This window comes from Bombyx mori, chromosome 24 (assembly GCF_030269925.1).
Source record: "Bombyx mori chromosome 24, ASM3026992v2".
Lineage (NCBI taxonomy): Eukaryota > Metazoa > Arthropoda > Insecta > Lepidoptera > Bombycidae > Bombyx > Bombyx mori.
In genome coordinates this window covers 13,216,478-13,242,807 of record NC_085130.1, presented here as the reverse complement: position 1 = coordinate 13,242,807, position 26,330 = coordinate 13,216,478, and the positions used below count along the sequence as shown (strand labels likewise).

At 36.1% G+C, this 26,330-nt stretch overlaps 1 protein-coding gene and 1 long non-coding RNA gene across 4 annotated transcripts; one reads left to right on the top strand and one right to left on the bottom strand.

Moving 5' to 3' along the window:
* Positions 1-1,966: 1,966 nt before the first annotated feature.
* LOC101741960 (uncharacterized) lies at positions 1,967-16,983 on the top strand. 3 transcript variants are annotated; one of them, XR_009976524.1, is made up of 4 exons: positions 1,967-2,920; positions 3,450-3,535; positions 4,905-10,736; positions 14,094-16,983. It is a non-coding gene; the product is annotated as an uncharacterized LOC101741960 (long non-coding RNA). The 3 variants fall into 3 exon arrangements; XR_009976525.1 differs by having other exon boundaries at positions 1,977-2,920; positions 4,905-9,871; XR_005246213.2 differs by having other exon boundaries at positions 2,051-2,920; positions 4,905-5,146.
* On the bottom strand, positions 14,979-18,019 carry LOC119630475 (uncharacterized). The gene is made up of 2 exons (XM_038019999.2): positions 16,985-18,019; positions 14,979-16,664 (listed from the first exon to the last, which is right to left on the bottom strand). Exons 1-2 carry the CDS (start codon positions 17,117-17,119, stop codon positions 14,994-14,996), a joined length of 1,806 nt encoding a protein of 601 aa, XP_037875927.2. The 5' UTR covers positions 17,120-18,019; the 3' UTR covers positions 14,979-14,993.
* Positions 18,020-26,330: the final 8,311 nt, after the last annotated feature.

The window sequence follows — 26,330 nt, the reverse complement described above, 5'->3', positions numbered from 1 at the left end:
ATTTCTCGACCGCACGGAGGGATTCTCCTCCCGCAGAGCAAGAGGTACCCTCCTGGGGTAATAACTTTTTCAGGCTGGACATGCTCATACTTTTTTTTTTTTATTTACCTAGGGTGCGGTCCCCTAGGACGCCCTCGAGACTGGCCTCCCACCAGCCATTCGTCCCGTTGCCGGGCGTCAAAACTTGGGATTGGGTGAGAATAAAGAAAGAAAGAAGTGGAAAATATAACAAAATCTAACATAAAAATGTAACCAACAGTACAAGAGTGAAGATAGTAAACAAACAAAACACAAAGAACAAAATAATAATGAAGATAAGGACAGACAAACTCAACATAAATTAAATCAAAAATATAAAGAAAACAAAAAGACAGTAAAAACAAACTCAAAATAATAAGGAAGAAGTCGGGGGCCCGGGCATCCCCGGAAGAAACACCCTTCAACTAGGTGAAGGGCGCAGAGAGCCCAGAACCCCCCCCTGCTGGATTTGGTCCACGTCGCTCAATCTCTCCCGCCATAACACAACGAGAGAGAAGGAGCGATACCCCTGGGAGTATGACTGCTCCCAGAGGCCCGTTATCCGCCACCTATGGACGCGCCCGGTGGAAGTCCAGCAAAACTCCCCCACAGACGGAACCCACGGCACGCAGAGTGCGCATCGGGGGCCCGCCCAGGTCCCGGGATTATAATGTATACCTATATTATCTCTTGAAAGATAAATAATGAACATATTTACTTATTTGTTTATATTACCTATGTGAACTCCCTATCTTTTTTATACCTTCATAACGATAAGTAGGAGGATGGAAAAAATGTATTTGGTCTAACTTAACGCCAATGCACATTATTTCATTTATTTATTTTTTAATTTTTTTAATTAAGCTGTATACCAATTAATTGCTCCTTCAGGATTTATATTTGTTTTTTTTTCACGATTAAAACCGCGTAGAAAGTTTAGGCATTATAGTTGACGCATGCGCAGTACACATATTTTGCATACATTTATTCAACTAATAAAAATAGTAAATTAAACAAAAAACGAGTAATTTCGAAAGAGAACAAACGTGTTTTATATAAGAACAATCGAAAATGAATATTTACGAGTCATTAAGGATGAAAAAATATTAAAAATTGCATTAGAGGGGCTAACTTGTAGGTATATTTTAAAATATTTTTTTTAAATAAATAACTGCAGAACAAATAATTATTAACAGTGAACAATCATGAACAAATGATGAACAAACGAATTAATAGAAAATAAGTATAAAATAGGAAAAAAAAAATTTTTTGAGGGGCTAACTTCATTCACCTAAATAATTCCCACGGCTTCGCGTAATACTTTTTTTTTCATTCATATATAATAATATAATCAAGCAAAGGAATATTTTAATGACCTAAATATTGTTTGTAAGGAAAAACAGCAAGGAGGATGATGACGGCGACGATCATGATGATTGCTTGAGCAGTGGGATGAGTGGAATCAGCGAACGTGATGCTTTGAGTTAAAAAAAACTGACATAGATGCACAATTTGTCGAGAAGGACACAAATTGTAAAGACTGCACCAGCAAGCCAACAACAAAAACATATCAAAGAAATGTATATCTTTTGCAAATGTAATTCAGAATGATAATTAATCCTTCCCATTACTAAAATAAATATTTTTTTACCGGGACCTTAGTCTCAAGCGCGTGGATAAAGCCCCTCGTGCTCTTACCCGCAGAGGTATGAAATTAAATTTAGGAGATGATTGACCCCTTGGATCGGTCTGTCTTTTTGTAAGAGGTTTTAAAATAGTTGTCTGGTGGACATATATAAAAATTAGCTTTCAGAATTTAAGTGAAGTTAGGTCATTATTTTGAGAGCTTTAAAGCGTCTGCAAAGCAATTCGGCCTACGGAAAGTGTCTGGGAGTATTGGCGACTTATTTTTAAGGATATTGCCTAAAATATAAAAATCAGCTTTCAGAAAAAACGTGAAGTAGGTCGCGATTTTATGTACCTTGAGTACCTGATACTTAAAAATTGGCCGTCTAAGGAGCAGGTAGCAGGTAGGCATGCGTTCTTAGTACATACTAAACTACGCAATCGGCTACATTTCTTTCGTCAGAAAATACGTGACGTCTGGGGGCCCTGGGATCTTGCTCTAATAAGGTTGAGTCGAGTCGAGTTAAGCTCGTGAGAACGACTACAGATACGGAGGTTAATTGCAACGTCACTAAGTTCACTGGCCAACACTAGTCTGTCGATCAAAAATTTTTGACGATCGAAGATCTCAATTAAATTGAGTGTATAATCTATGTATGAAGTGTTTAATCTATGATCGAGACTTTTGGCGGGAACGCAAGGAGTGAAGTTGTGTGATTTGTTTTATTTTGTCTATTTAGTGTTTCTTCGGGTTTAAATGTGTAATAACGGTGGTTTATTAACTGTTTAATATCTGTGAAAGTGCACAAATGTGGAAAAATAAAACAAAGCCGCTGGACGTAACTTCTCGGGATCCTCCAAAAAGTCCACTGAAAAAATCTTAGTAAATGACCACCATTTTACTGAGATTATATTTCATCCCATATCATCTCATTTCATTTCATCCCAGTTGATTAATGTCTCAAATTAATCGTCTTCATTTCATTTCACTCCATAATATCATTTTTCATAAAAATATGAATAGAAATTAAAATAAGACATGACTTAAAGGTCTCAGTTACCAGGTCATAAAATCCCTTAAAAAAAAAAACTATGATCGAAGATAATGTGCTCCACAGTTCCATTACTTGAATTACAATGTGAGCAGGTTTTATTCGCAATAATGCCGAGACGAGCAAGGTGTTACGGTACAGTATTATGACCAAAACGCAGTCTATTTATGATAGTACTAAAGTCTGAGTAGCATCTTGCATACGATCAAACCAAGGTCTTGCAGGTAAGCTTTCTTGTATGCTTCCATACCATTTTCCTTTCGTATCTTGATCTTTCTTTTACATTTCTAACCACAATTTTTGAGTATTCTGGTCAATACATTGCAAATAATCGGACATAGGAACATTCATTGTATTTTTAACGTCAACAGCATTAACTCCTTCATATGCAGCTTTATCAGCCATTTCAATGCCAGAGGTACCTTTGTGGGAAGGCACCCATAAACAGAAAGTTTGGATATTTTTAATGTGGTATTGGTGAATTATTTGTTTAATGAAGTAAAGGATATAATTAGACTTGAATTTAACTGTGAGGGTAGTTAAAGCTGTTACCAAACTCAAGGAATCAGAAATTATTAAAAAATATTTAATGTTATTGAGTTCGCGAATACGAATTAATGCCTGATACACTGCATATGCCTCTGCCGTAAATATAGAGCAGGGTTCATGCAGAATAAAACTTGAAGAAAATTTTGCTTGTGGATCATATGGAAACTGTTTTCTAATTTAAAAAAAACTATTGTCTATTTCCAGAAATATAGCTGAAAGTGTTGGAGAATTACCGCATAGTAGATCTTGTGCTGTTGTTAATGTTCCTCTTGGGGATCTTTCTATATAAGGTACAATTTTGTTTATTACTTGAGTGTTGTTTGATGCTATTAGTTTGAGACAGTATCTTTCAGCAAGTAAGATTCGCCTAAAAATCAAAGGCAGTAATTTTATCTCAACTTCCACGGCCCTTATGGGAGTTGAGCACATAGCACCAGATATTATTCTTAAAGCCTTATTCTGCAATATGTCTTATTTATTTAGATGAGAACTATTCATATAAGCGAGTGAGCTATAGTCTAAGTAACCTCTTACAGTACTTTTATACAATACTAGCAGCTCGCTCCGGCTCCGCTCGGGTCCTTAACAAAAATTTCAAGGATATTTGACGTTATTTTATTTTAAAAAATAAAAGTAAACTTATTGTGGCATAACTATAATAGTTACACATATGCTGTCACAACACTTTTTGTAAGTAATAATGTGTAAAAAACAAAGTTGTAGTATTCTTTTATTCTATCAGTAATAGTTTCCGCAGGGCACGCGATGTAAAGAAATTTTAGGTATTTTTTTTACACCATGAGTTTCATTATTGGAGTTTTAGTAAAGAACCCTAATTTTTTTCAAAAAAGATTATAGCCTATGTATGTCACTTGGAAATAGTGTAGCTTCCAAACAGTGAAAGAATTTTTGAAATTGTTTCAGTAGTTTCGGAGCCTATTCAATATAAACAAACAAACAAATCTTTCCTCTTTACAATATTAGTATAGATTGACAATATTTTAGGGTCTGCACCCCATGTTACACCACAAAGGAATCTGATAAAATTTAGTCCTTTTTGAACATTTTTGGATATATATTTAACATGTTCTTCAAAAGTTAGTTTTGGGTCCAGTATTATTCCTAAAAAAATCTTTGAAGCGACTCTATTTATAATTTTATTATTGTAAATAATATTTGAATTTGAGGCTTCATTGCCAAAAAACATAATACTACCTTTAGGGGTTAATTTTTAAATGTAAACGACCGTTATAATATTGTAATAGTTGAAATAAGGATTTGTTCATATTATCTATTGCAATCTCTAAGTTGTAATTACGGCTGTATAATACAATGTCATCAGCAAATTGTAAAATATTTACATTCCTATTATTGGCATATTTACAAATTTCACATGTGTATATATTACACAGTAATGGAGATAGTGTGGCACACTGCATTATGCCTCTTGAGGCATGTTTGGGTCCATATAAAATATTGTTATATCTAGCTTAAATTGTTCTGTTGTTCAAAAAATTTAAAATACACTCACAAGTGCCCGGGCACACCGAACCTAAATATGATTTGAACTAGTATACCAGGATCAACACTGTCAATAGCACTTTGAACGTCTAGGAATACGCAAGCAGTGTTTAATTTTCTATGTTTTGCATTTTTCAGGTCAGAGATTAAAGAGGTGAAACTGTCTGCACTACTACGCCTTTATCAAATATTTTACCAAGACAGGATGACAAGGAAAGTGGTCTTTAAGAACTAGCAAACTCAGGAGAGTTGTTGGGCTTAAGTATTGGGACAACACACTGTGTTTTCTATGACTGTGGAATAGATTTATTACGCCAAAGCAAATTGATAATGTTAAAAAACAACTTTTGGGCAGATACAACTAAGTTTTGAATTACAATGTAAGGATAATTATCTAAGCCAGGAGTTGTATTTCGTCTAGAGTGCAAACCTGTTAAAAATTCAGACCATGAAAATGGATCCAGTAAAAATTTAGAATTTCAGTTATCATTATTGATTTCAAAAAGAATGTTCAGTTGATCTACTTCAATTATGTTGCTATTATCTGATAATTTATCCAAGAGTGGAGATATAAACTCATCTGTATATGATTTATTCTTAGGTCTTATGCCTTTGAACATCTATACATGTAAATAAAATTAGAGTGTCTGTTTGTAATATTGAAATAACCGCTTTTTACTACATGCATATGAATATATATACGGTAAATAAATACACCAAAATAACATTTTTTACAATTTTTGTCTGTCTGTTTGTTCCGGCTAATCTCTGGAACGGCTGGACCAATTTTGATGAGACTTTCACTAATAGGTAGTTGATGATATAAGGAGTAACTTAGGCTACTTTCTTTAGACTAGCTTCGCCCCGCGGCGTCGCCCTCAGTTATTGTCGTACCACGCGCAACATTGTGGGACTCGCCTATCAATAATAAAATTTAATATTTCTGAAGCGAAGCGAGGGCGGGTCGCCAGTTTTTAATAAATTCCAAATTTTACTTATGTGAGTATTTCTATTAAAAGTGTTACATGAGTTATTCCATCCAATTTTATTCTGTTCTGAAATTGTTCTCTTTTTCTGGGCATCTTTTCTTCTGTAATTAATATAATTTTCAATAGTAGACTTTATTCTATATAGTTTTAATGCATTATATGAAGCAATAACACTTTGCTCACATATACTATTCCATAAAGGAGATGGTGGTCTGCTTGTGAAATTGCTTGTTTTAGTGAGCTTTGGAATTGAAATTTCTTTAAGAGTATCTAAATGAAAATAGAAATTATTATAGGTTGAAATAGGATCAATCAAATCATAAAAATTTATTTTTGAAAGAGCTGTGTATTGGGCAACAATAAGTTTTTTTATATATGAACCTATCTACAGGGGAATTGAGATGATATTTATCTTTATGTTATGAAATTCTCTGTTATTCTCTGTTATTGTTGGATAATGATAACTTTCCATTGTATCATCATGTACAGACAGACCATTCACATAGTGGTGCGAGGTTGCCACTGATGAAGCTTACATTAATGGCAGAAGCAGTTTGTCTAGGGTGATTTATAATTGTAGGTCTACCATCATTTAAAATATATAAATCTGTCTTTTTTTTATTGCTTAGATGCTTGGACGAGCTCACAGCCCACCTGGTGTTAAATGGTCACGGGAGCCCCTAGACATCTACAACGTAAATGCGCTACCCACCTTGAGATATAAGTTCTAAGGTCTCAAATATAGTTACAACGGCTGCCCCATCCTTCAAACCGAAACGCATTACTGCTTCACGCCAGAAATAGGCGGAGTGGTGGTACCTACCCGCGCGGACTCACAAGAGGTCCTACCGCCAGTAATCAATTAAATTAAATAAATCCTGACCTCTACCTTTCGTTGACTGACAACTAAATGCAATATGGTGAGCATTAAAGTCACCACTCATAAATATGGGCTTTGGTAGATCATGAATAATGTAATGCAGTCTATTAATTACTCTACTAATCTAATACGCCTACTTGAAGGTGGACAGTATATACAGAGAATTGTTAAACCACTATGTCTAGTTGATACAAATACAGCAACTGTTTGAATGTCTTCATATAAAATCTGGTATTTAATATATTATACTTCAGGTATGGTTTTATCAGTATTTCAACTCCATTATATGCATTGTTTCAATTTTTGTTATAAATATTATATCCTGGTATTTTAAAATCATTGTCTTCGTACCATGCCTCATTAAGAAGGCAAATATCAATACTTTGTTGTTTAAAAATTGGACTGTAAAAGGAACTAAGTGTAGAACTAAGCCCTACACAATCCATTATGTTAAGTGTTTTAATAATGCATCTTTAATAGTTTTAATATTAGTGGGTGTCCTGTCATCTTTATTGGCTAATTCCACCAACGTCTGCACTAGGGCCATAAGTACATTATTGTTGGAAATTATTTGAGTTTTAAGGTCTTTAGAATGGACTATTTTAACTTTATTTGCATCTTGTAACTTTATTTGCATCTATTTTGTAGTCGTCGTGGCCTAACGTCCGGTGCATTCGTGTTGAAGCGATGCACCGGTGTTCGAATCCCGCAGGCGGGTACCAATTTTTCCAATGAAATACGTACTCAACAAATGTTCGCGATTGACTTCCACGGTGAAGGAATAACATCGTGTAATAAAAATGAAACCCGCAAAATTATAATTTGCGTAATTACTGGTGGTAGGACCTCTTGTGAGTCCGCGCGGGTGGGTACCACCACCCTGCCTATTTCTGCCGTGAAGCAGTAATGCGTTTCGGTTTGAAGGGTGGGGTAGCCGTTGTAACTATACTTGAGACCGTAGAACTTGTATCTCAAGGTGGGTGGCGCATTTACGTTGTGGATGTCTATGGGCTCCAGTAACCACTTAACACCAGGTGAGCTGTGAGCTCGTCCACCCACCTAAGCAATAAAAAAAAAAAAACTTGTACAGACTTATTTGCAGAGATATTTACAGACTTATTTACAATAACTATTTACAGGTTGTGGTTTTGGTGGTGGGAGTGGAGAGAAATCTGTTTCATTGTTGGTAACTTGTTTTGTTAAGGCGACACTTGCATAGGATTTGTTGTTTTTCTTTTCAATAATCTTCTTTGTTTTAATAGGACATAATCTAGATATCGCAAGATGAGGCCCACTACAATTTATGCAGCTGATTTCTGTTGGTTTATTACATTCTTTATACAAGTGCTCACCTCCTCAAATACTACATCTTTGTTTACCATTACAAATCTTTGCTGAATGATGAAATTTAAAACACCTATAGCACTGTAGTAATGGTGGGATGTATTCGAAAACTGTACGAGAATAGATCATGTTGTACATTATTAGGTAGTACATTAGATAAAAAGGTGATGCTTAGAGTCTGCAACGGAATACGGTCTTATCCTACTGTCTTTGAAAATCCTTCTTATTGCCACTATTTCATAAATTGAAGAAGTCTTGAGTAAAGTTCTTTGTTAGATGTATTCGCTGGAACAAATCTAATGATGCCGGTTTTTTCAATTTGCGCTTCCGGTATGAGCGTTCATTTCATATTTTGTGAGGAAAGTGGTGTTATTAATAAAATTATTGGGCGTATTATATTGCTTGAAAATAGCGGCTATTTTATTGGCATTCACCCTCTGAATATCCGTCACACCTTTTATGTCCATTGCGAAAATATGATTTAAATATATAGGGCTCTTGTTGCCTAATCTCTCGTCGTTAGTGGATTCCACGTACACTTTAAAGTCTGTGTTGATTGAGTTTTCCGGATATTATCTTTTGTAATTCGGTTTGTAGTAAAGCAGATACGCATCTCTCTCATCGCCGCAGTCCGACCGTCCAGAGCCTACGCCTTCTCCTTCATCCGTAGGCCGTGGCGGTTTTATTGAGGCAGGCGGGTGAGACCCGCCCGCCTCGTTTACCTCCATTGATATTGAGTTAATAGCAATATTTAAATTCACTTAAACTATAAAAAAATCACAATAGGAAAAAATTTTTAAGCACTGTAGGTATATGCATCTCGCCGTTTTTGTAATTATTTAAATCTTATCAATGATGACCAAAATAGTATTAATTCTAAAACTTCGCGACCATTTGTTTGTTGCATCTCTTTATCTAATTTCTCGCCAGGAAGTAGCTTTTTATAGCGTCTAAAATCTCTTTCATATTCACAAGAAATGGACAATTCTTCTCTCTACCTTTCAATGGGCGTTGTTCTCAAACTCATCAAAATTATTACGTATTTCGCCAATAAAATGTATTAGTACCTTAGAGAGTTCTATGACAACGGTAATGTCAATTTCCACAATCTGAAGCTTTTTACTTGTGGTGTTAATGCGATCCAGTAAACATCCCCAGAAAACAGTCATGTCGGCTGTTTCAAAACGTTCCAGTTTCAAACGAATACCTCTGGCTTCGCATATAATGGCTCTCTTCTGTTGTGTATAATTTTCGGTGGAAACTAACTCTTAATGGATTTCATTCCACGATTCGCGTAAACTTTTGTATGCGTCTGCACGAGCTGACCAACGAGTGCTTGATAAATTTTTGATAGTGAAATGGGTTTGAAGAAGTTTCTAACGCTGAGTTGATGCTGCAAAAAAACCCCGCCATACGTTATAATAAGTTTTTTGAGAAGATTGAGGCCACCCCTAAATCTGGCCGCCCTAGGCCCGGCCTACCAGGCCTTAGGGTAAATCCGCCACTGGGGCACTGTTCTGGATTGCTGGAGTGTAAGACACACAGACACAACGAACAAGTTTGAATAGCAAAGTTCTTGCGAAAACAGTATTTTTGAATAAATCGTTATTTTTTACTGTTGCGCGCGCGGTGCGAAGCGTCGACTCACTTCGTCTTCTTCGCCCGTTAGGAGGCGAGTTATAGATCTTCACAAAGCCGATAGATGGCGTGGTTGAGGAAAAGGGATTTTTAGTCGGTTTCCTAACACCAAATACTTCACTACATATTGCCATCTGTTGGCAATATGTAGTGAAGTATTTGGTGAAGTGGTCTACCAGAAGATATAGATATATTATTGTAGAGCAAGACCCACCAAATCCACCAGTGGTATCTATAGAGACAATTTCAAAAGAGTAAGTTGCTGGACCTAGATGATACATCAATCCATATTTAATTTAAGTTCTAGATTTATTTTTAATGCATATTTCACAGTTATCACAGATTTTTTTAATATTAAGTGTTAAATTATTTGCTGAATAGAATGGTTTGATCATATTTTCAGTTTGTCTTATTCCTATATGGCTTATTTTTGGTATCTGTTATTGAGGCTATGCGAATCACATTTGTTTTCGGATCTTCACGTGGTTTTACAACCAATTCAAATTCAAACTTTAGTCAATGTTGTTTTGTAATGAGTTGGATGATGAAACAAAAAACCAGGTTCAATGTACAAACTGATCTTTTTTTTAATAAATTTTACTGGCTTGGAAGCAACGCCCTTTAAGCCAAATCAGTATTTCTGTTTTTTTTCATCACTTCGTTTCACAATAATTATATTGAATTCAATGTGTTTTAATGAATTTGCAATATGAATGAAGTTTTAAATATCGCATATATCACTCGCGAAACAAGCAATGAGGTTGAACAATTGAACAATTAAGTAATGGATTATGTCACAAATATCGAGTTGCAATATGTACAACTGTCATTTCCTATTAAATCTAGAGATGGGCTTAAATGTAGTGTTCTTAACTATTCAGTTGCAACGGTCGACCAAAGGAGATTTTTCAAATTGGTGTGTAGCTGAGCGAGTTTGGTTTTCGTGACTTTATATCCTTGGTTGGCCAAGACTAAATAATGCACGGCAAATATTTTCCTTAAATGTTGTTATTGTATATTTTTTTGATGTCAGATTTAATTTAAATTTTTTGGACAATATAAATGCATTGATCAAATATGTGCAAAATAAAAGCTCAATAGCTAATTTTTGGAACCAATGTAAGCATCTTCTTGCAAGATTAGAATAACTACACATCTGATTTGAGTAATCAATAGCATATTTATGACGATTATAATCTGCTCTCAATGTTGGTTTCACAGTCACTTTATTGACAAAACCAGGTATTCCGAGTTGATAGAGCCAACACATCACGCTTATCTTTCCATCATAGAATTAAAACTAACTCTTCCTTTTCTATAACACAAGTCTCGCCTTTCTTCAGTTTCTCTTTGAATAACTCTTTTGGTAGCCCTTTCCTGGTTCTTTCTGAGAGTTCCCAATAAATGAGTGCTTTTTTGTAGTAAATTATTAGACAATGTGACAATTGTATAGTAATATGTATATTATCAGTTACAATACTTCTTCCAGCGTTCAAGTATTATAATTTTACACAGGATACGTTTTGTGTGGTTGACATAGTTTTTTTCCTTCATATACAATTAAGTTGTAAGTATATCCATCGTTATCGCAAATTTTAAATAATTTTATTCTATATTTATGTCGCTTTCTGGGTATATATTGTATAAAAGTAATTCGGCCACGAAAAGCCACCATTGTTTCATCAATGAACTATACTAGAAACACCGCTTAACTGTTTTTTAATTGTTTAAGTTTCATAGAAACATACTCTTCAAATGCGTACTTTCATCCCTGTTCGTGTTTCTAGTTTCATAAATGTTTTTAAAGCATCTTGTTGTGTTATATCTTCTTGTTCTTTTGGCTCTTTTTGCGAAACGGTTTTGGAGTGGCTTTTGGGGTGACGAACACCTTTTTTACCGATGTTTCGTTTACAGTGAGAGTGTTTTCTTTTTCTTCGTTACTCTGAAATAATAGAAATGAACGTTTATTAACACTAGATTTACCAGCCATTTAAATATACGTATTTCTACCATAACCAGTCAATATGACTGGTGTATAAAAAAATGCTTAACTGAGTTTCCAGTCTTTATTCACTCTTGAAAAATGGTAAAAAGAATTCAACAATATTAATTTTTATACAAAAATGGATTTATGGACATTGTCAAATAACAAAAGACTTAATTTTTACAGTTTATCGCTCACAATTTCTACATATGTAGATTTTGCTTTTTGTACACTTTCCGCATAGACTTTTCTTGCATTTATTGCAAATATTTGTAGTCTTATTGTTATTGCAATATCCTATTTGACACCATTTGCGCACAGAAACTGTGCCAGCGGTAGTTGATATATCAGCTTCGTGTGGTTTTTGCCTTGAAGTCTGATATTCTGAAGCAAGTTCTTCTGCTAATCGAAACAGAAAGTCTTTCCGTGAGATATTTTCTCCTGTTGTGTTTTTGTATAATATCCAGCTATTTATTCCGGCTAAATCTAAAATATTGAAAAACACTTGAAGTGGCCACCTTCTGCAACCAGACTTCACCGTATATTTTCGTGCCATTTGATCAGTCACATCGACGCCAAATTTAGTTTTATTATAAAACAATACAGTTTCAGGTATTTTTTTAGCTGCTTTATCAATTTTGATGTGTTTATGTTTTGTACTTAGTAAAAGTACTTTTTTATTTGGTTTGCTGTTATAAACAGTAAGTGTGCATCCATTAGATTGGTACAACAACGTCGAGAAACGTGCCATGCTGTCTTTTTTCAGTTTGCAAATTTTCGGCAGTTTCCTCTTGTTTGCGGGTATTGTTCCAAGTAACGAAGTGCTTTTAGATCGTAATTTCAACGCCAAAGGAATACTTGTAAAAAAATTATCAGTTGTTACAGTTCTACCCTTCATGGTGTACGGTTCAAGAAGTTTCATTACGACAAATTCGCTTAGGGGAGTTGATGCATTTCGAGTCTCGTCTTTTCCTAAATATGGAAAGCCATTTACCACATATTTTGTTTCTACATCAGACGCTAACCAAAATTTGATGCCAAATTTATGGGGTTTGTTTGGCATATACTGAGTAAATCTGCATCTGGCCTTCGTTGGAAAAAGTTGCTCATCCACAGTAAATAAGCTCCCGGTTTGAAGCAATTTTGACTGTTTTCAATTAATTTATCCCAAACTGCTGAGACTAACGCGAATTTGTCTGTTTGCAAGCGTTGACTCCTCTGATTTCTTTTATCGAACCGAATGTATCGTAAAATATCTGTAAAATCTCGTCTACTCATAGTGCTAGAAAAAAATGATGGTCCCCATTTTTTATTCCACAAGTATTGAAGTCTCAAAGTATTTCCTTCGTATGCCCCGCGTGCGTACAATATTGCAAGAAATGCTTTCAAATTTTCTTGCGTAATTGTCCAGGTTTTCCCCCAAACTCGAGAGGCTTCTAACTCTGTGCAAATTCGTATATGTTCCAAAATATGATTGTCAATCAATAATAGGAACGCACTACTTAGATTCCCTTTCATAATGTTTCTTTTAGCATGTGCTGTTGGCTCGTGTACATCTTTGAAAGCACTATGAATTGGTAATCTACCAACAACACCTCCTTCTTCAATTCTCGTCCAAATAGTTCCGTCTGCAGCAATTTCAGTTTGCTGATTTGGTACGTTACTTCCATCTTCATCTTCCGAACTGGAAGGGAATCGCATGCATCGTCTCGTGCGTTTGTTTGGCATATTTTCGCAATCACTGTCACTTGACTGATTTATATTGTCTTCATCAAGAACTTCCTCATCACTACTCAAGATATTAGCACTATTTTCATCATTGCCTTGTGGAGCAATTTGTGTATCTAATAATTCACCGTCGCTATCAAATAATTCACTTTCCACATCTGAACAATCCTGAGGTATGTTTGTTGCATTTTCTAAATATGTAGAAACTTTTATTCGTTTTGACATTTTTAGGGGGTAACGATACGCAGGCTACTTGCTGAAGAACATATATTTGAATATTTTTCAAATACTCATAAATGTTTATTACGTGTCACTGTATGGGTAAAGATGAATGATTACGTTTGGAGATCGCTTGGACTAAGTACTCGTAAAAAAATCGTATAGATACCGTAATCGCCCAAATCGGCTCGATAACGATAACGTAATGAACAAAAGAAGCATGGGCACTATTTGTATTTTCACGGTCTCATGATTCTCCCGAAATCATACATTTCTTCCTAGAAACATGCACCAGTTATTTTGACTGGTTCTTGTATAAATAATTATAACAAAAAATATATTTGTTACTAACATTATATAAAGTAAAATTAAGTTCATAAAATATATTCTCTACTTATACCTACAAAAGTCATAACATCATTTTGGAAAGCAAATATTTAATGTAGTAGTAATTTTGAATTGAAGTTGCACGACCAGTCAAAATGACTGGTCTGGTAAATCTAGTGTTAAAGACACATATACTTACTCTTATATTTTTGTTCCAGCTACCGTCAACATCTCAACAGTGGCTACAAATTGCGAATACTTTTTTGAAAGGTGAAATTTTCCGTATTGCTTAGGAAGTATAGATGGAAAGCACGTTACACATACAAAAGCCAATTGTTAGCGGCAGTGAATATTAAAACTATAAAGGATTTTACAGCGTTGTACTTTTAGGGTTGGTAGATGCAGAATATAGCTTTTTATTCGTAAACATTGGGTGCCAAAGACGCATAAGTGACGGTGGCGTTTTCGCAAACACAGAATGAATGAAACAATGAATGAATATAATGCTATGTACATTTCCCGGCAAATGTGTACTCTTGCGTTCACGTTCTGGTAAATGTATACTTTTACCTTCATGTTTAAGAAAAGTTGGACTACAAATAAATTAAAAATGTTGTTGCAATAAAAAAATATTTATTTAATTAAACATAATACAAAAGGCTTTAATAACGAAAATAATTTGATTAAAAAATGTAAATGACAAACAAAACATACTTTTCTATGCATATATAATATGTCGTAGGTTATGATTCCAAAATTCAGAAATACAATTTTCGTCCTAGTTTTTTAGGACCAATAAATACAATGGGAATCAAACAAATAATAATAATAACATACTTTTCTTTATTATAGCAGCTACATTTTATAAAACTATAACGGAACATATAGAAAGGACATCGGGCACCTTTGTATGGGACACTTACCTACAGCGAACAAAAATGAAATTAGGTCTGGTGGATAGGCAATTGAATCTAGTTTACAATGGTATAGGTCCCATATCTGTGAGCCGTGGGAATAAGGAGAAACTGGACATTAAAAAAATATATTTTTTTTTACTTTTTTGTGCAATAATTCAAGAGGAAAAAAGGAATAAAAAAAACATGTTTTTCTCTTTACTTTTATTCTGCCGCATCCAAATCTACAAGAGTTTCGTCTAAAAACGCCGCAGGTGCGTGAAATTCTTCTTGATATATAGCCCAAGATAAAAAGTATACCACACTGGCGATGTGCGCGCAACTCCCTACAGTGCGGCGGCCGTGTATACAGGAACAGTAATAACCTTCGAGGCTTTGTCTTCCTTGCAATGCCGGATTTATTAGTATATATGTATAATAGCGTTTTGCTCTTATGTGACGAGACTGTATTCTGCCTCGTATTAATATTTTATTTTCTACCAACTCTCTGCGATGGTATAATTCCATTATATACACTCCGTTTGGCCGCATGTGTTCATGGCAATAAGATTTGGCCAATTTCAAATGGTATATTCCCAAGGTAAATAAAAATAGCTCGTCGTAAGTTAATTGTGGAAAATCTCTTAATTCGGGATTGTTTGCCTCTATCGGCGTGAATGCAACTCTTTGCCTGTTTAAGTTGTTTCGAATCACGTAATCAGCCAATTCATTTTCTCTATTTATATTCTCATTTATTATATTTATAAACTCTGCGGCATGAGCGTTATCTCTATACGGCTGATAAGTGGCATTGATAAGTGCTGCAGTTATTTTAAAATCAGTCATCATATTTGTAAGCGCTACATTAAAATAAACATGGCGGAATATTTTGAAGTCTTTTTTAAAGCGACCATTAATAGTCTCTACCACCCAACGACACATAGTGATTAGACGTGATTTATTTGCATCTACTGTGCTCAACTGCTCTCCTCTCGTCCTTGTTGGCGGCATATGTGCATCATATCCATGCTCTTCGATGGCAGGGATAGAGTCTCTAAAGCCGCGGTCCAATATGAAAATATCGTTGGCGTTCAGAAACCAATACCAAACTTCCTCCTCCATCATGTGACGCATTATTTCGGCATCCGTAGTAATAGCTGGATACGGGCCTAATACGTCTACAATATAGCCGTCTGTGCATACAATTAAAAAGGGTTTTATTAAGTTGCGGAATTTGTGCAGGCTATACGTTCTTCTCTGAAAAAGGAAGTTGGAGCTTTTTTGCACGTATATGTATGTTCCATCACACACAAGAATGGCCGCAGGTTCATTCTGGTTACCTCCAAAAATATGACTCGGGATGGTTAAGTTGCGAGCTACTACATCTTCTCTCGTCATGTGATCCAAACCCAGATGGCGGGGAACAAACTCTTCAGATAAACATTCTCGAGCTATTTTTAGTTTTCGTTCCAATGTTCTTCTCGACATATTAAACATAGAAGCTATACGCTCGTCTGGTTCACCTGTTCTTATTTTAACTAAATACAGTCCCAAAACAGTAGCAGAACTGTTGGTTCTATCACGTAGAGAAGATGTTTGATTCAAAATATTATTGAATTGAATTTTATCCATACCCGTATAAAAATGTAGTTCATTGTCATCTATCTCCTCAACATTTTCGAAGTCCAACTGAGTTCCTCGTTCCAATCTCCATTCATACAGCTCGATAATATCGAGAACATGAGCACTATTAAAGTTTTCATGAAGAGGTATTTGCTCATTAAGTGGTTCTTGAACTTGCTGAGGTAATGGATCGTCTACTGGCCGGACTTGCACTGCGCGATAAAATCTCAGCCAGCAAGGGTTGCATATTGATAGTGTTCCATCAAAAGCAATCTGTAACAAGTTTATTTTACGGTTATTAATTGATAATCATAATAATAAAGGTCACAACGAAATACACTATGACCAAGGAATGAACAGTTTCAATGGTTGAAAAGGACTGGTATGACGTCACAGCTGGCTGACGTGGCTGTGAGTACTTATTCATACAATGTAGTGTAGTAATATTTTAGGGGGCATTCTAACCGTCATAAACAACTTTTTCTATGGAACCAATATGGAAATCCCGAAAGAAAAAATAGCTGCCTAGCTTTTGTTACAGGATGTATATAACAGGAATGTTTAATATATATAATAAATATTGAGAAACTTACCTCCCGTGGCATTATTTCTTGTAATAATAGTACTGCATAGTCATGATATCTTTCTAAAAACATTTGTGTAAGACGATGTCTTCTACGACGTAGAACAGATCGCTCACACGACACACAACTATTTCGTCGTTCCATTTCACAGCCAAATCCAACACGAAGGCAAACAAAATCCAGTAAACAAGCAGTAGGTAATTAGTAGACTCAGAACACAATGGGAACACAGTAAAACACAGATCGCTACGACGGATGACGAAGGACTGCGTTGTAGTAAGATAAGCTAGCTACCTGCGCGAGCGCAACCAAACCTGTTTTACGACAATGGGCGAGAAAGAGAACGCAACATGCACACCCACTTATCGGATATCAGTCAGGTTGACTTTACGAAAATACCACGGAGTGATATTTTAACTTACTGAGCGGTCATATTTAGTAATTAGGACAAATAGTCAACTTAAAATATGAATTTCATTTTACTTTTATTTCCATTTTCCCATTGTTATGAATTAAAATAACCACATAATATTAAATATGATTGGAAGCACTATGATTTAAAAGTGTTTTGGTTTATGTTCGCGACTTTAAAAAAAGCGGGTAAAAAACGCCCAATGATCTTTCATAATGAAAAAATGTTTTATTTATTTGAGCAAGAATTGCTATTGTGGCACTTGGAATTACATAATATTCCAGCATTTTTTGCATTTTTTTGAGGAACATGTTCCTTTACAGATGCATCTTTTAAAATTTTGTCCACCAGTAATGGACTGCATTCCTATAATTTTTCTTACCGATTTCTCAACATCTTGAGAAACATCTTCGTATGATATAAACTGTTGTTCGCAAATGGCGAATTCATGCCCAGAATAAGATTGTTCCTAATTTGTATAAATTTTTATCGCCATCTCTAGATAAAACAACGCAAATTAAATTTTTTGGATCCGTTTTACCACAATCAACGTCTGGAATGGAAAATCTTAACATTGTTATCAATCACAGCAGCAGGAATTTTTTCTTTCCCTTGCTTTCTTTCCAGCATTATCAATTAAAATTTCCTTCTCGTTTAAAACAGAATTTAACTCAAAATTTCCATCTTTATCTTCAATTTGGTTGCTAATAAACCATCATCCAAAATTGTTTAGCGTTTCAATGGAAAATTCATCATTTTCTGCGCATTTGCTATGTGGCGAATTGGGTACTCTTTCTAGTAATTGTCTAACTCTTCTTCTGTTTCCAGCTGTTCAACAGATTTCATAGGTAAATTTGATCTTTTCAAACCAAATTTCATTCTTGTTCCGAATAAAGCTTCATAGGGAGTTTGCTTTATACCCTCAGGAAAAGCTTTATTTTTCATCAGTTGAACATATTTTAAACCTTCTGACCACTTGGTTGTTTGGTTTGTGATAAGCCAGGTTGTAAGCATATTTTGAACATCTAGATTAGCTCGGTCTATCGAGCCCTGGCTTTGGGAATGGCGAGGCTTCCCGTGTATTATTTTCACTCCATCCCACACATTTTCTAATTCTTGGATAACTTTATTTACAAACGCCCTACCATTATCACATTGGAGAATTAATGAGGCTCTCAAAAGAGTGAAAATGTTCATAAGTTGTTTTGCTACTTCTGACGCAATTTTTATTTTTAGTGGGCGCAGTACATGTTAAAAGTTAAATGATCTTGATAATTTAAGTGAGAGTAACCGTTAAATGATCTTGATAATTTAATACAAATTTAAATTTATTATCTGGTTGTGTCTATAAATCTATAAGATTCACTTGACACCTAGAATTCATTTCACTCGTCATAATTGGTTTTATCACAATTCCTTTTTTCTTGCCCTCTGTCTTTTTCTTTTTGATCCATTGTTTTTCAAAAATTGCAACTAAAAAAAATTTTTTTTTTGTAGAAAATTTAAAGTTTTAAATTTATCATTATAATAATTTGAACTTACCTAAGTCTTATTTCTCTAAATATCCTAAATTATATCCAGAAATCTTCAGTACCATGGCATTAATTTGTAATGTAGTTATTGTACGGTACATAAACATAATAACATTATAGATAGAGCACTCGCACGAAATGTGTAACGTGAAATAGCATCACCTACTAAACTAGCCGAAACGCGCATGCGCACCACATTACTAGCACTTGCGATTTTGTATTTTGTATGTATGTCAATGGACATTTCCCTTCTTTAAAATTGTAAATGTTATTTGAATGCACAATACCCAAACGAGGAGGTCAATGTGCACATTTACTGGAAAATGACATTGTACATACATGACATTGTACATTTGACGCAATGTCTACTTTTACCGTATAACATATCCATTTCATTGCCTTGTGTTTTTTTCAGGTTTTTTTTTATGTTTGTCTTTTATTTCTTTTAACTTTCTTCCCAGTTGGAAATCATCTTCTAATTCTTGTCCTTCTGAGCAGTTATATGAATCGGTTATATCACCATAGCAAGTAAAAAATTCCTGGTCTGACATGTAATCGAAATACTGTATATCTTTCTGAGAAGTTATCTTTCCAACTTCTAATTTGATTTGAAGTATTGGATTCTTAACTTTGACAAGCTGATATAGACGGTATTTCGTGATCTACCGATACGGACGAATACTGTGTATGTTTGATGACGATGAACTGTGTCATTTCGACATGGCGATCATTCATAGTTGGTTCTTCACTTCCTGGCTTCACAGTTAAGCCGTTATCAGTTTTGGCAAAAAGTTCAATATCATCCATTTACATTAAATGTGTGATATAATTGTTGGTAGTTTGTATCCATTATTGGTGTCGGGTACGCAGCAGCACGTCACACGCGTCAATAAGGCGAGTGACGTCAACCCAGATAGGACGAGTTGGTTAATCTTATAAGATTTCTTAACAATCTTTTAAGTGCCAGATGCCCGTCTCGTGACGATTACTCGTGATGATCCGAAGTACTCAATGCAGGGTCCTAAGGTGTACGATATCGCACACTCAAAATTAAACTCAAAACTTTTTCACTACTAAGCGTAAACCCAGCCGACCGATGACAATACAACCAAATTGTATAATATGTTAAATATAACCGATGATCGTTTCAATGGTGTTTTAGGATAAATCGTTTTTGTTGATTTGTATTGCACCACAAAGTCAATAAAATTAATTACTGATCGTCAAGGTTTATTATTAATTTACATACAATAGTTTGAACACAACACAAGCAGGTAGTACAATTACAAGCGAAGAATTAGTCAATAGAATTGTGAGATAGATGAAGAAAGAAAGTAAGGTAAAAACTGAATTTAAACAAAACGAATATAGAAATTAATGAATTATGTAAATCAGTGATTTAGCGATAAGCGACATGCGATTTGCGTCAAGACGTGAGAATCACTGTAGGTTGGGACGATGCGCCGGACCGGGGTTGTCTCGCCGCACACTCCACTGCAAGTACCGTTTGAATGTGCGTTTTATTTGCACATTCTATTGCAGTTATTTTATCGTGGCGGTGTCGCATGTAATTCTTATAAATATGTAAATATATTAATATTATGATTGTAATGTAAATGTGTATGTGTTATTATTATATGTATTTATTATATGTATACCTAGTCAGGTCATAAATTCTGTCACATGTTTAATGTAAAATAATTGAAACAAGTTTATTCATTATGTAACCATTCATATACCAAAATGAACTTAACAAAACATAGATTCTTATGACACTAAAGTTTATTCAAAATGACCTCCGTGATTTTGAATACAGGCCTTTAATCTGCGCGGCCAGTCGTCTATCGCAGCACGAACGAGGTCCATGTCAATATCGGCGGCTGCCTTAATCAAGGATGTCTTGAGTGACTCCAAATTGGGATGAGGCTTTGAGCACGCCTTTTCCTCCAAGTGTTGCCATATCTTGTAATCTAACGGATTCAAATCTGGACTGAAGGAGGGACAGTCTTCGTGCCGGATGAAGTCGATTTGACGCGCCGCCAGCCAGTCTTGTGTGCTCTTCGCTCTATGAGCTGGCGCCGAATCTTGTTGGAATACCCAGTGCCTGTTATTGAACATGGTATAAGAAACAGGTTCCACAAGGTTCGTCAGGACTGTATTTTGATACACAACTGCATTCGTTTTTACACCTTTCTCACAAAAATGTACCTCTGTTAAGATAAGAAACTCCCAACCATACCATGAGCGAGGATGGAAAATGACCTCGTTGGACACGCGGACCGTATGGTTGCTCGCTTCTTCACTACTGTGTGCGTACACCTTATCATTTTGTTTGTTGTAGCTCTCTTCTACGGTAAAAATTTTTTCATCCGAAAAAAGAATTTCCCGATATTTTTTTCCCGCATACCGTCGAGGCGCTGATATCTATACTCGTCGCGTTTCTGCGGTGATGTTCGGTAGATTGGCAATCGGTACTCGGCAACGTGGCAGGGTTGCTCAGGTAGATCCGCCTCAGCTGTACTAAGTGCGACTGTTCTTTGCTTCTTAGCCTCCTGACTTATTGGTGTTCCGCCATATATAAATACGTAGCCAATCACAGCTGCTCCTTCAAGCTTCATGTTTCCTTTTATGTAAGTCAGACCTAAGTCTTTAGTTCCTTGTAAAATCGCAGAATTGATTTAAAATGTTCAGATGTGTAGCAGTTGTTAAAATGGCTAAGTTGACTTACTGCAAACATTATATCAGGACGTGTGGCAACAGCTAAGTACATAAGTGATTCTATAAGGTTTTGGTAGGGTATGTTCTCTTCCTTGGTTGGACTTGTGCCTTTAGTTAATTTCAGTATCCATGGGAGTAGATGCTGGTTTTCAAATCTTAGCAATTTTTTCTAATATAGTTTCAATATACTGTCTTTGGCTCAGTATCAGTATATATATTTACTGGTGGTAGGACCTCTTGTGAGTCCACGCGGGTGGGTACCACCGCCCTGCCTATTTCTGCCGTGAAGCAGTAATGCGTTTCGGTTTGAAGGATGGGGCAGCCGTTGTAACTATACTTGAGACCTTTGAGCTTATATCTCAAGGTGAGGGGCGCATTTACGTTGTCGATGTTTATGGGTTCCAGTAACCACTTCACACCACGTGGGCTGTGAGCTCGTCCACACATCTAAGCAAAAAAAGTATCATTTGCTTTTCATCTCTTTTGAAACTTATTCCGAGACAGTAATTAATTTCATCCAAGTCTCTCATTTCAAATCTCTGTATAAGTAATTTCTTGATATTATCTACTTTTTCTTGAGATTTGCACGCAATTATAATATCGTCCACATATATACTAATAATAATTGTTACTCCGTCTTTCGCGTATATGTACATGCATGGATCAATTTTGGTAGGTTTGAAACTTATTGATTTTAATTCGGCATCTAGTTTCTTGTACCACTGTCTTCCTGATTGTTTTAATCCATAGATGGCTTTATTTAATTTTCATACTGTTTTCTTTATCTTGGTTTAAATCATGTAGCACCCTTTGTCTAATTAATTATCTTTTCTAGATATTCTTCTATATTTTTCGGCCTTTTCGTATAGATTTCTTCATCAATATCTCCGTTTAAAATTGCAGTGCAAATATCAATCTGGTCCAAATGCATATCTTTCTGTACAACTAAAGCCACAAATAATCTTATTGAACTTTCTGAACATCATACAAATGTCAGTGCTGAAAACTACGGGATGAGTTCTAAGACAAGATAATATCGATAATGTCCTGTTAAAGAGCTGGACCAGTGTGTAAACAGTCATTTAGGCTGACACCATTTGAGCTTTTACAGCTTTTTTTTTTATTGCCCTTGTAGGCAGACGAGCATATGGCCCACCTGATGGTGAGTGATTACCGTTGCCCATGAACTTCAGCAATGCCAGGGGCAGAGCCAAGCCGCTGCCTACTACCATCAAAAACAGTTTGTAGCTTGTCTGATCCCGACTTGAAGATACCATGATGAGGGATATAGAAGTGAGGTTTATGAGCAAAAGTTCTCGGGTGGCATGGGGACATGTGACCCAACTTCTGGTAATCTGCCATGAAGTCAATGTATTTCGCACGGAGATATGGATGTGCGCTAACAATGTGAGCCGATTCAGTTTTGCTTACAAGAGCAGTATACAAATCGTGTATAGGTCCCAATAATGCAACATCAAATGTCGTGCCGAAGGCTATTGGCCTGCCGGGCCCCAATTTACCTTTAGTCCCATCTAAAACTTGTCTGAGGATATCCGAGCCTACCAACAGATCAGTTGAAGCTGGTGTATGGTATCCTTGATCAGCTAAGGGGATCGTTGAGTGGTCTACCATATGTGCAATATCCTGTACCTTCCCTAAAAGCAGATAAAGGGTAACATGCTTTAAAATATAAGCTGTAGCCGTTATCGTGGGTGTTTCGCTATGATTGGGTCGACATACAATTTTGATTGATGCCTTGGAGTACTGTGTGTGTTGACTTCCCACTTCCGAAATTTGGAATGAAGTATTCTTTAGTGGTAGTTGTAAAGTTCGAGCCATGCGCTGAGTAATTAATGTTATCATACTGCCACAATCCAATAAGGCTCGTGCTCTTTGAAATTGACCATGAACATCTGCTGTTTAATATGGGTGTATTAGGGTTGTCGTTTTCATGTTGTGCCGAAGTTATGGTTTGTGTTGATATCGTGGGACGAGATTGTGTATATGTTGAATGGGTGTGCATGAGCTGAGCGTATTTCTCTTCCTGGTCATGTTCTGTGATACTAGATAGTCATTGGTTCCGGCGCGGTGATCGTGATTGATGTAGCTGACCATGCAAAGGACCATATACTCTCGGGGTGAGACTGGCCTAGCTGCCTCTTTGTACGACCAGGGCAAATGTGGCAAAGCCACTTGTGGTGTGTGCGATGAGCTCGGCGTATGCGAGGTCGCATGTGACGAGTGTGTTTGAGGATATTGAGTAGATCGCTGCCTAGGCTGCTCCCGTAAATTCAGGGGAAGGAGATATGCAGATGACTGTGTTGATGATGCGCCAGGGCGAGAGAGAAGATTTTTTTTTCAAAGTGGGTATAGGTTGACGCGATCCATGTCTACGCTCGAAGAGAGTGCGAAGCTCACCCTTGAGTTTTCGCACCACTATCGAGACAAAGATATAATCGCAGTCTTTCATGGGCAGATCTAGATTACTAAGGTTGATTGCGCGGAAATCAAAGGTGTCAAAAAGAGCGTGCGGAGATTAGAGCGTGAATGTATATTTGGGAGGCTCATTATGATGTCCACAAACCTGTCAATCAACACACGGCGATTCTCGTAGCGCCTGGTTAAAATCTCCAAGGCAACGGAGAAATTCTCACTAGTAATCTTGAGATGAGACACCATTCCAAGCGCTTCGCCCGATAGGCATGAAAACAAATAATGAAGTTTGACGGAATCTGAGAGAGTGAGCATATCATCCGCAAGACTTTTAAAAATTGTAATGAATGAAAGCCAATCTTCGACCTTTGAGCTGAACTTGGGGAATGCAATTTTAGGCAGAAGAGTCGTGAGCGTACTAGAAGTTGAGGGTTGAGAGCTGGGTGAGAAAGCAGGCTTCGAGTTTATTTTTCCCATGCTACTAAGATGTCATGGCAATCGAGGTCTCATAATTTTTTGTGTACATTTTTTCGCTCCTCTGAGAGAGATCCTCGTCGAGGATCTTACAATATACATCTTCCGATTTAGATTTATTGGCATCCAATCTAGGCAAGCGAGCAGTTAAATCGGCCATGTCATATTTTATTTTGTCCCCAGCCAGTATGGACAAGGCAATTTCCTTTAGTAATGTTATGAATTTTGTTGCTTCTCGAAAAATAGCTGCCTGAGATTTCGACGGCATTGATAAGGATTTAGGTAAGGATAAGCATTGGACTTAACTAAACAAAGGCGTAGAGAGAAAAAAAAAAGAAGTGTGTTCTTGGCTTTATATACTGACTGAACTTACCCTGTGTAGTGATAATGGAAATGAAAACAATTTTTGTTTTTCACAAGAACACTTCTACACCGAATTATAGCAAAAAATCAAAGTTACAGTTGATTTACTGTTGTAAACTTTACCATGGCGCGCAAGCACCTAAATATCGTAAACGCAGGAATTTTACGTCCAAGTAATTACGAAAAAAAGTTAAAGTTTAATAAAATAACACAAATTACGATACGCTCTCACAACCAATAAGAAAAACCATAAATCTTCCACACCTTTTAAAAAATCAAAGTAATGTACTAATGAGGTCTATGTGATTAAGAATATAGGTACCTTTAAATAGGTATAACATTCATTCGCTGAGCCGAGACGTTAAGTCCCTACTTATTTACGTTCTTCGTTTTTGTTGAGGTTGTTTTCAATAAAAAGAAACCAGTAGTGTTCTTAGACAATTGTATTCACGGAAAGGGGAGAAGGGAGCCATGACAGACATATTTAAACAAGTAACCATAGATTAATATAAATCAGTATTATAAAATTACATACAACCATAGATTACAACAGTTTTAACGTTTTATTGTTGTGGGTAAAATGGAATTAAGTGAATGTATAAATGGGCAGACAACATATACTTTTGTCGTGTAAGTAATTATTATAAACAACGAAATGAAGATGTTATTTACTTATGAGTAAAATAATGGGCTGATTATAACCGATTGAAACCTACAAAAGGGCCTATTAATAGTGAAACCTTCCTTTTTTTTGTAGGTGGATGGTTTATATTTCAAAATTTGGGTGGGTCTATGGAGGGCAATGGATTGTATCCAGAGGATTTAGGGTTCAAAGCTCGAAGGACCAAATTGGTCACGCAGGCGAGCGTCACCTCAAACGTAAGCTGATGAGCCGAAAGAGATCAAATGAACTCGGCGGAGACTATACGAAAGGGGAGGTAGGAAATCAAGACTTACTTGGAGGCCGATGCTGGCATTATCACGGTCGTGGTGGTGTTCCTCTGCGATGGTTGGCACATACACCTTTACACTGGTTCACATTCAACTTTTTATTTAGTAACGAGAGGCGCGCGCGCACGGTTCACTCAATACCGAACGAGAGTATATCCGAGTGCCGTCGTATACCGCGCAGTTATGAGGGGTACGGGGTGCGGACGGGCGACGGCACCCGAGTTGAGCCGAGCATTTACGAACGTTACGCTGTCGCGCGAACAATAGGACTATCTTAAATAAAAATTCAGTTGTTCCATACAAAATTTCAATATTAAGTAATTACTTTTAATTTACATATGATAGTTAAAAGAAAAAAAAGTGGAAGAACCTATAAAAGACGGTTAGCGGTTGATCACAGTTGCTTTCAAAGAAACAGTATTTGTTGATGGGCTGTGTCCAAATAAATCATATTCACTGCAAGAGGTAAACT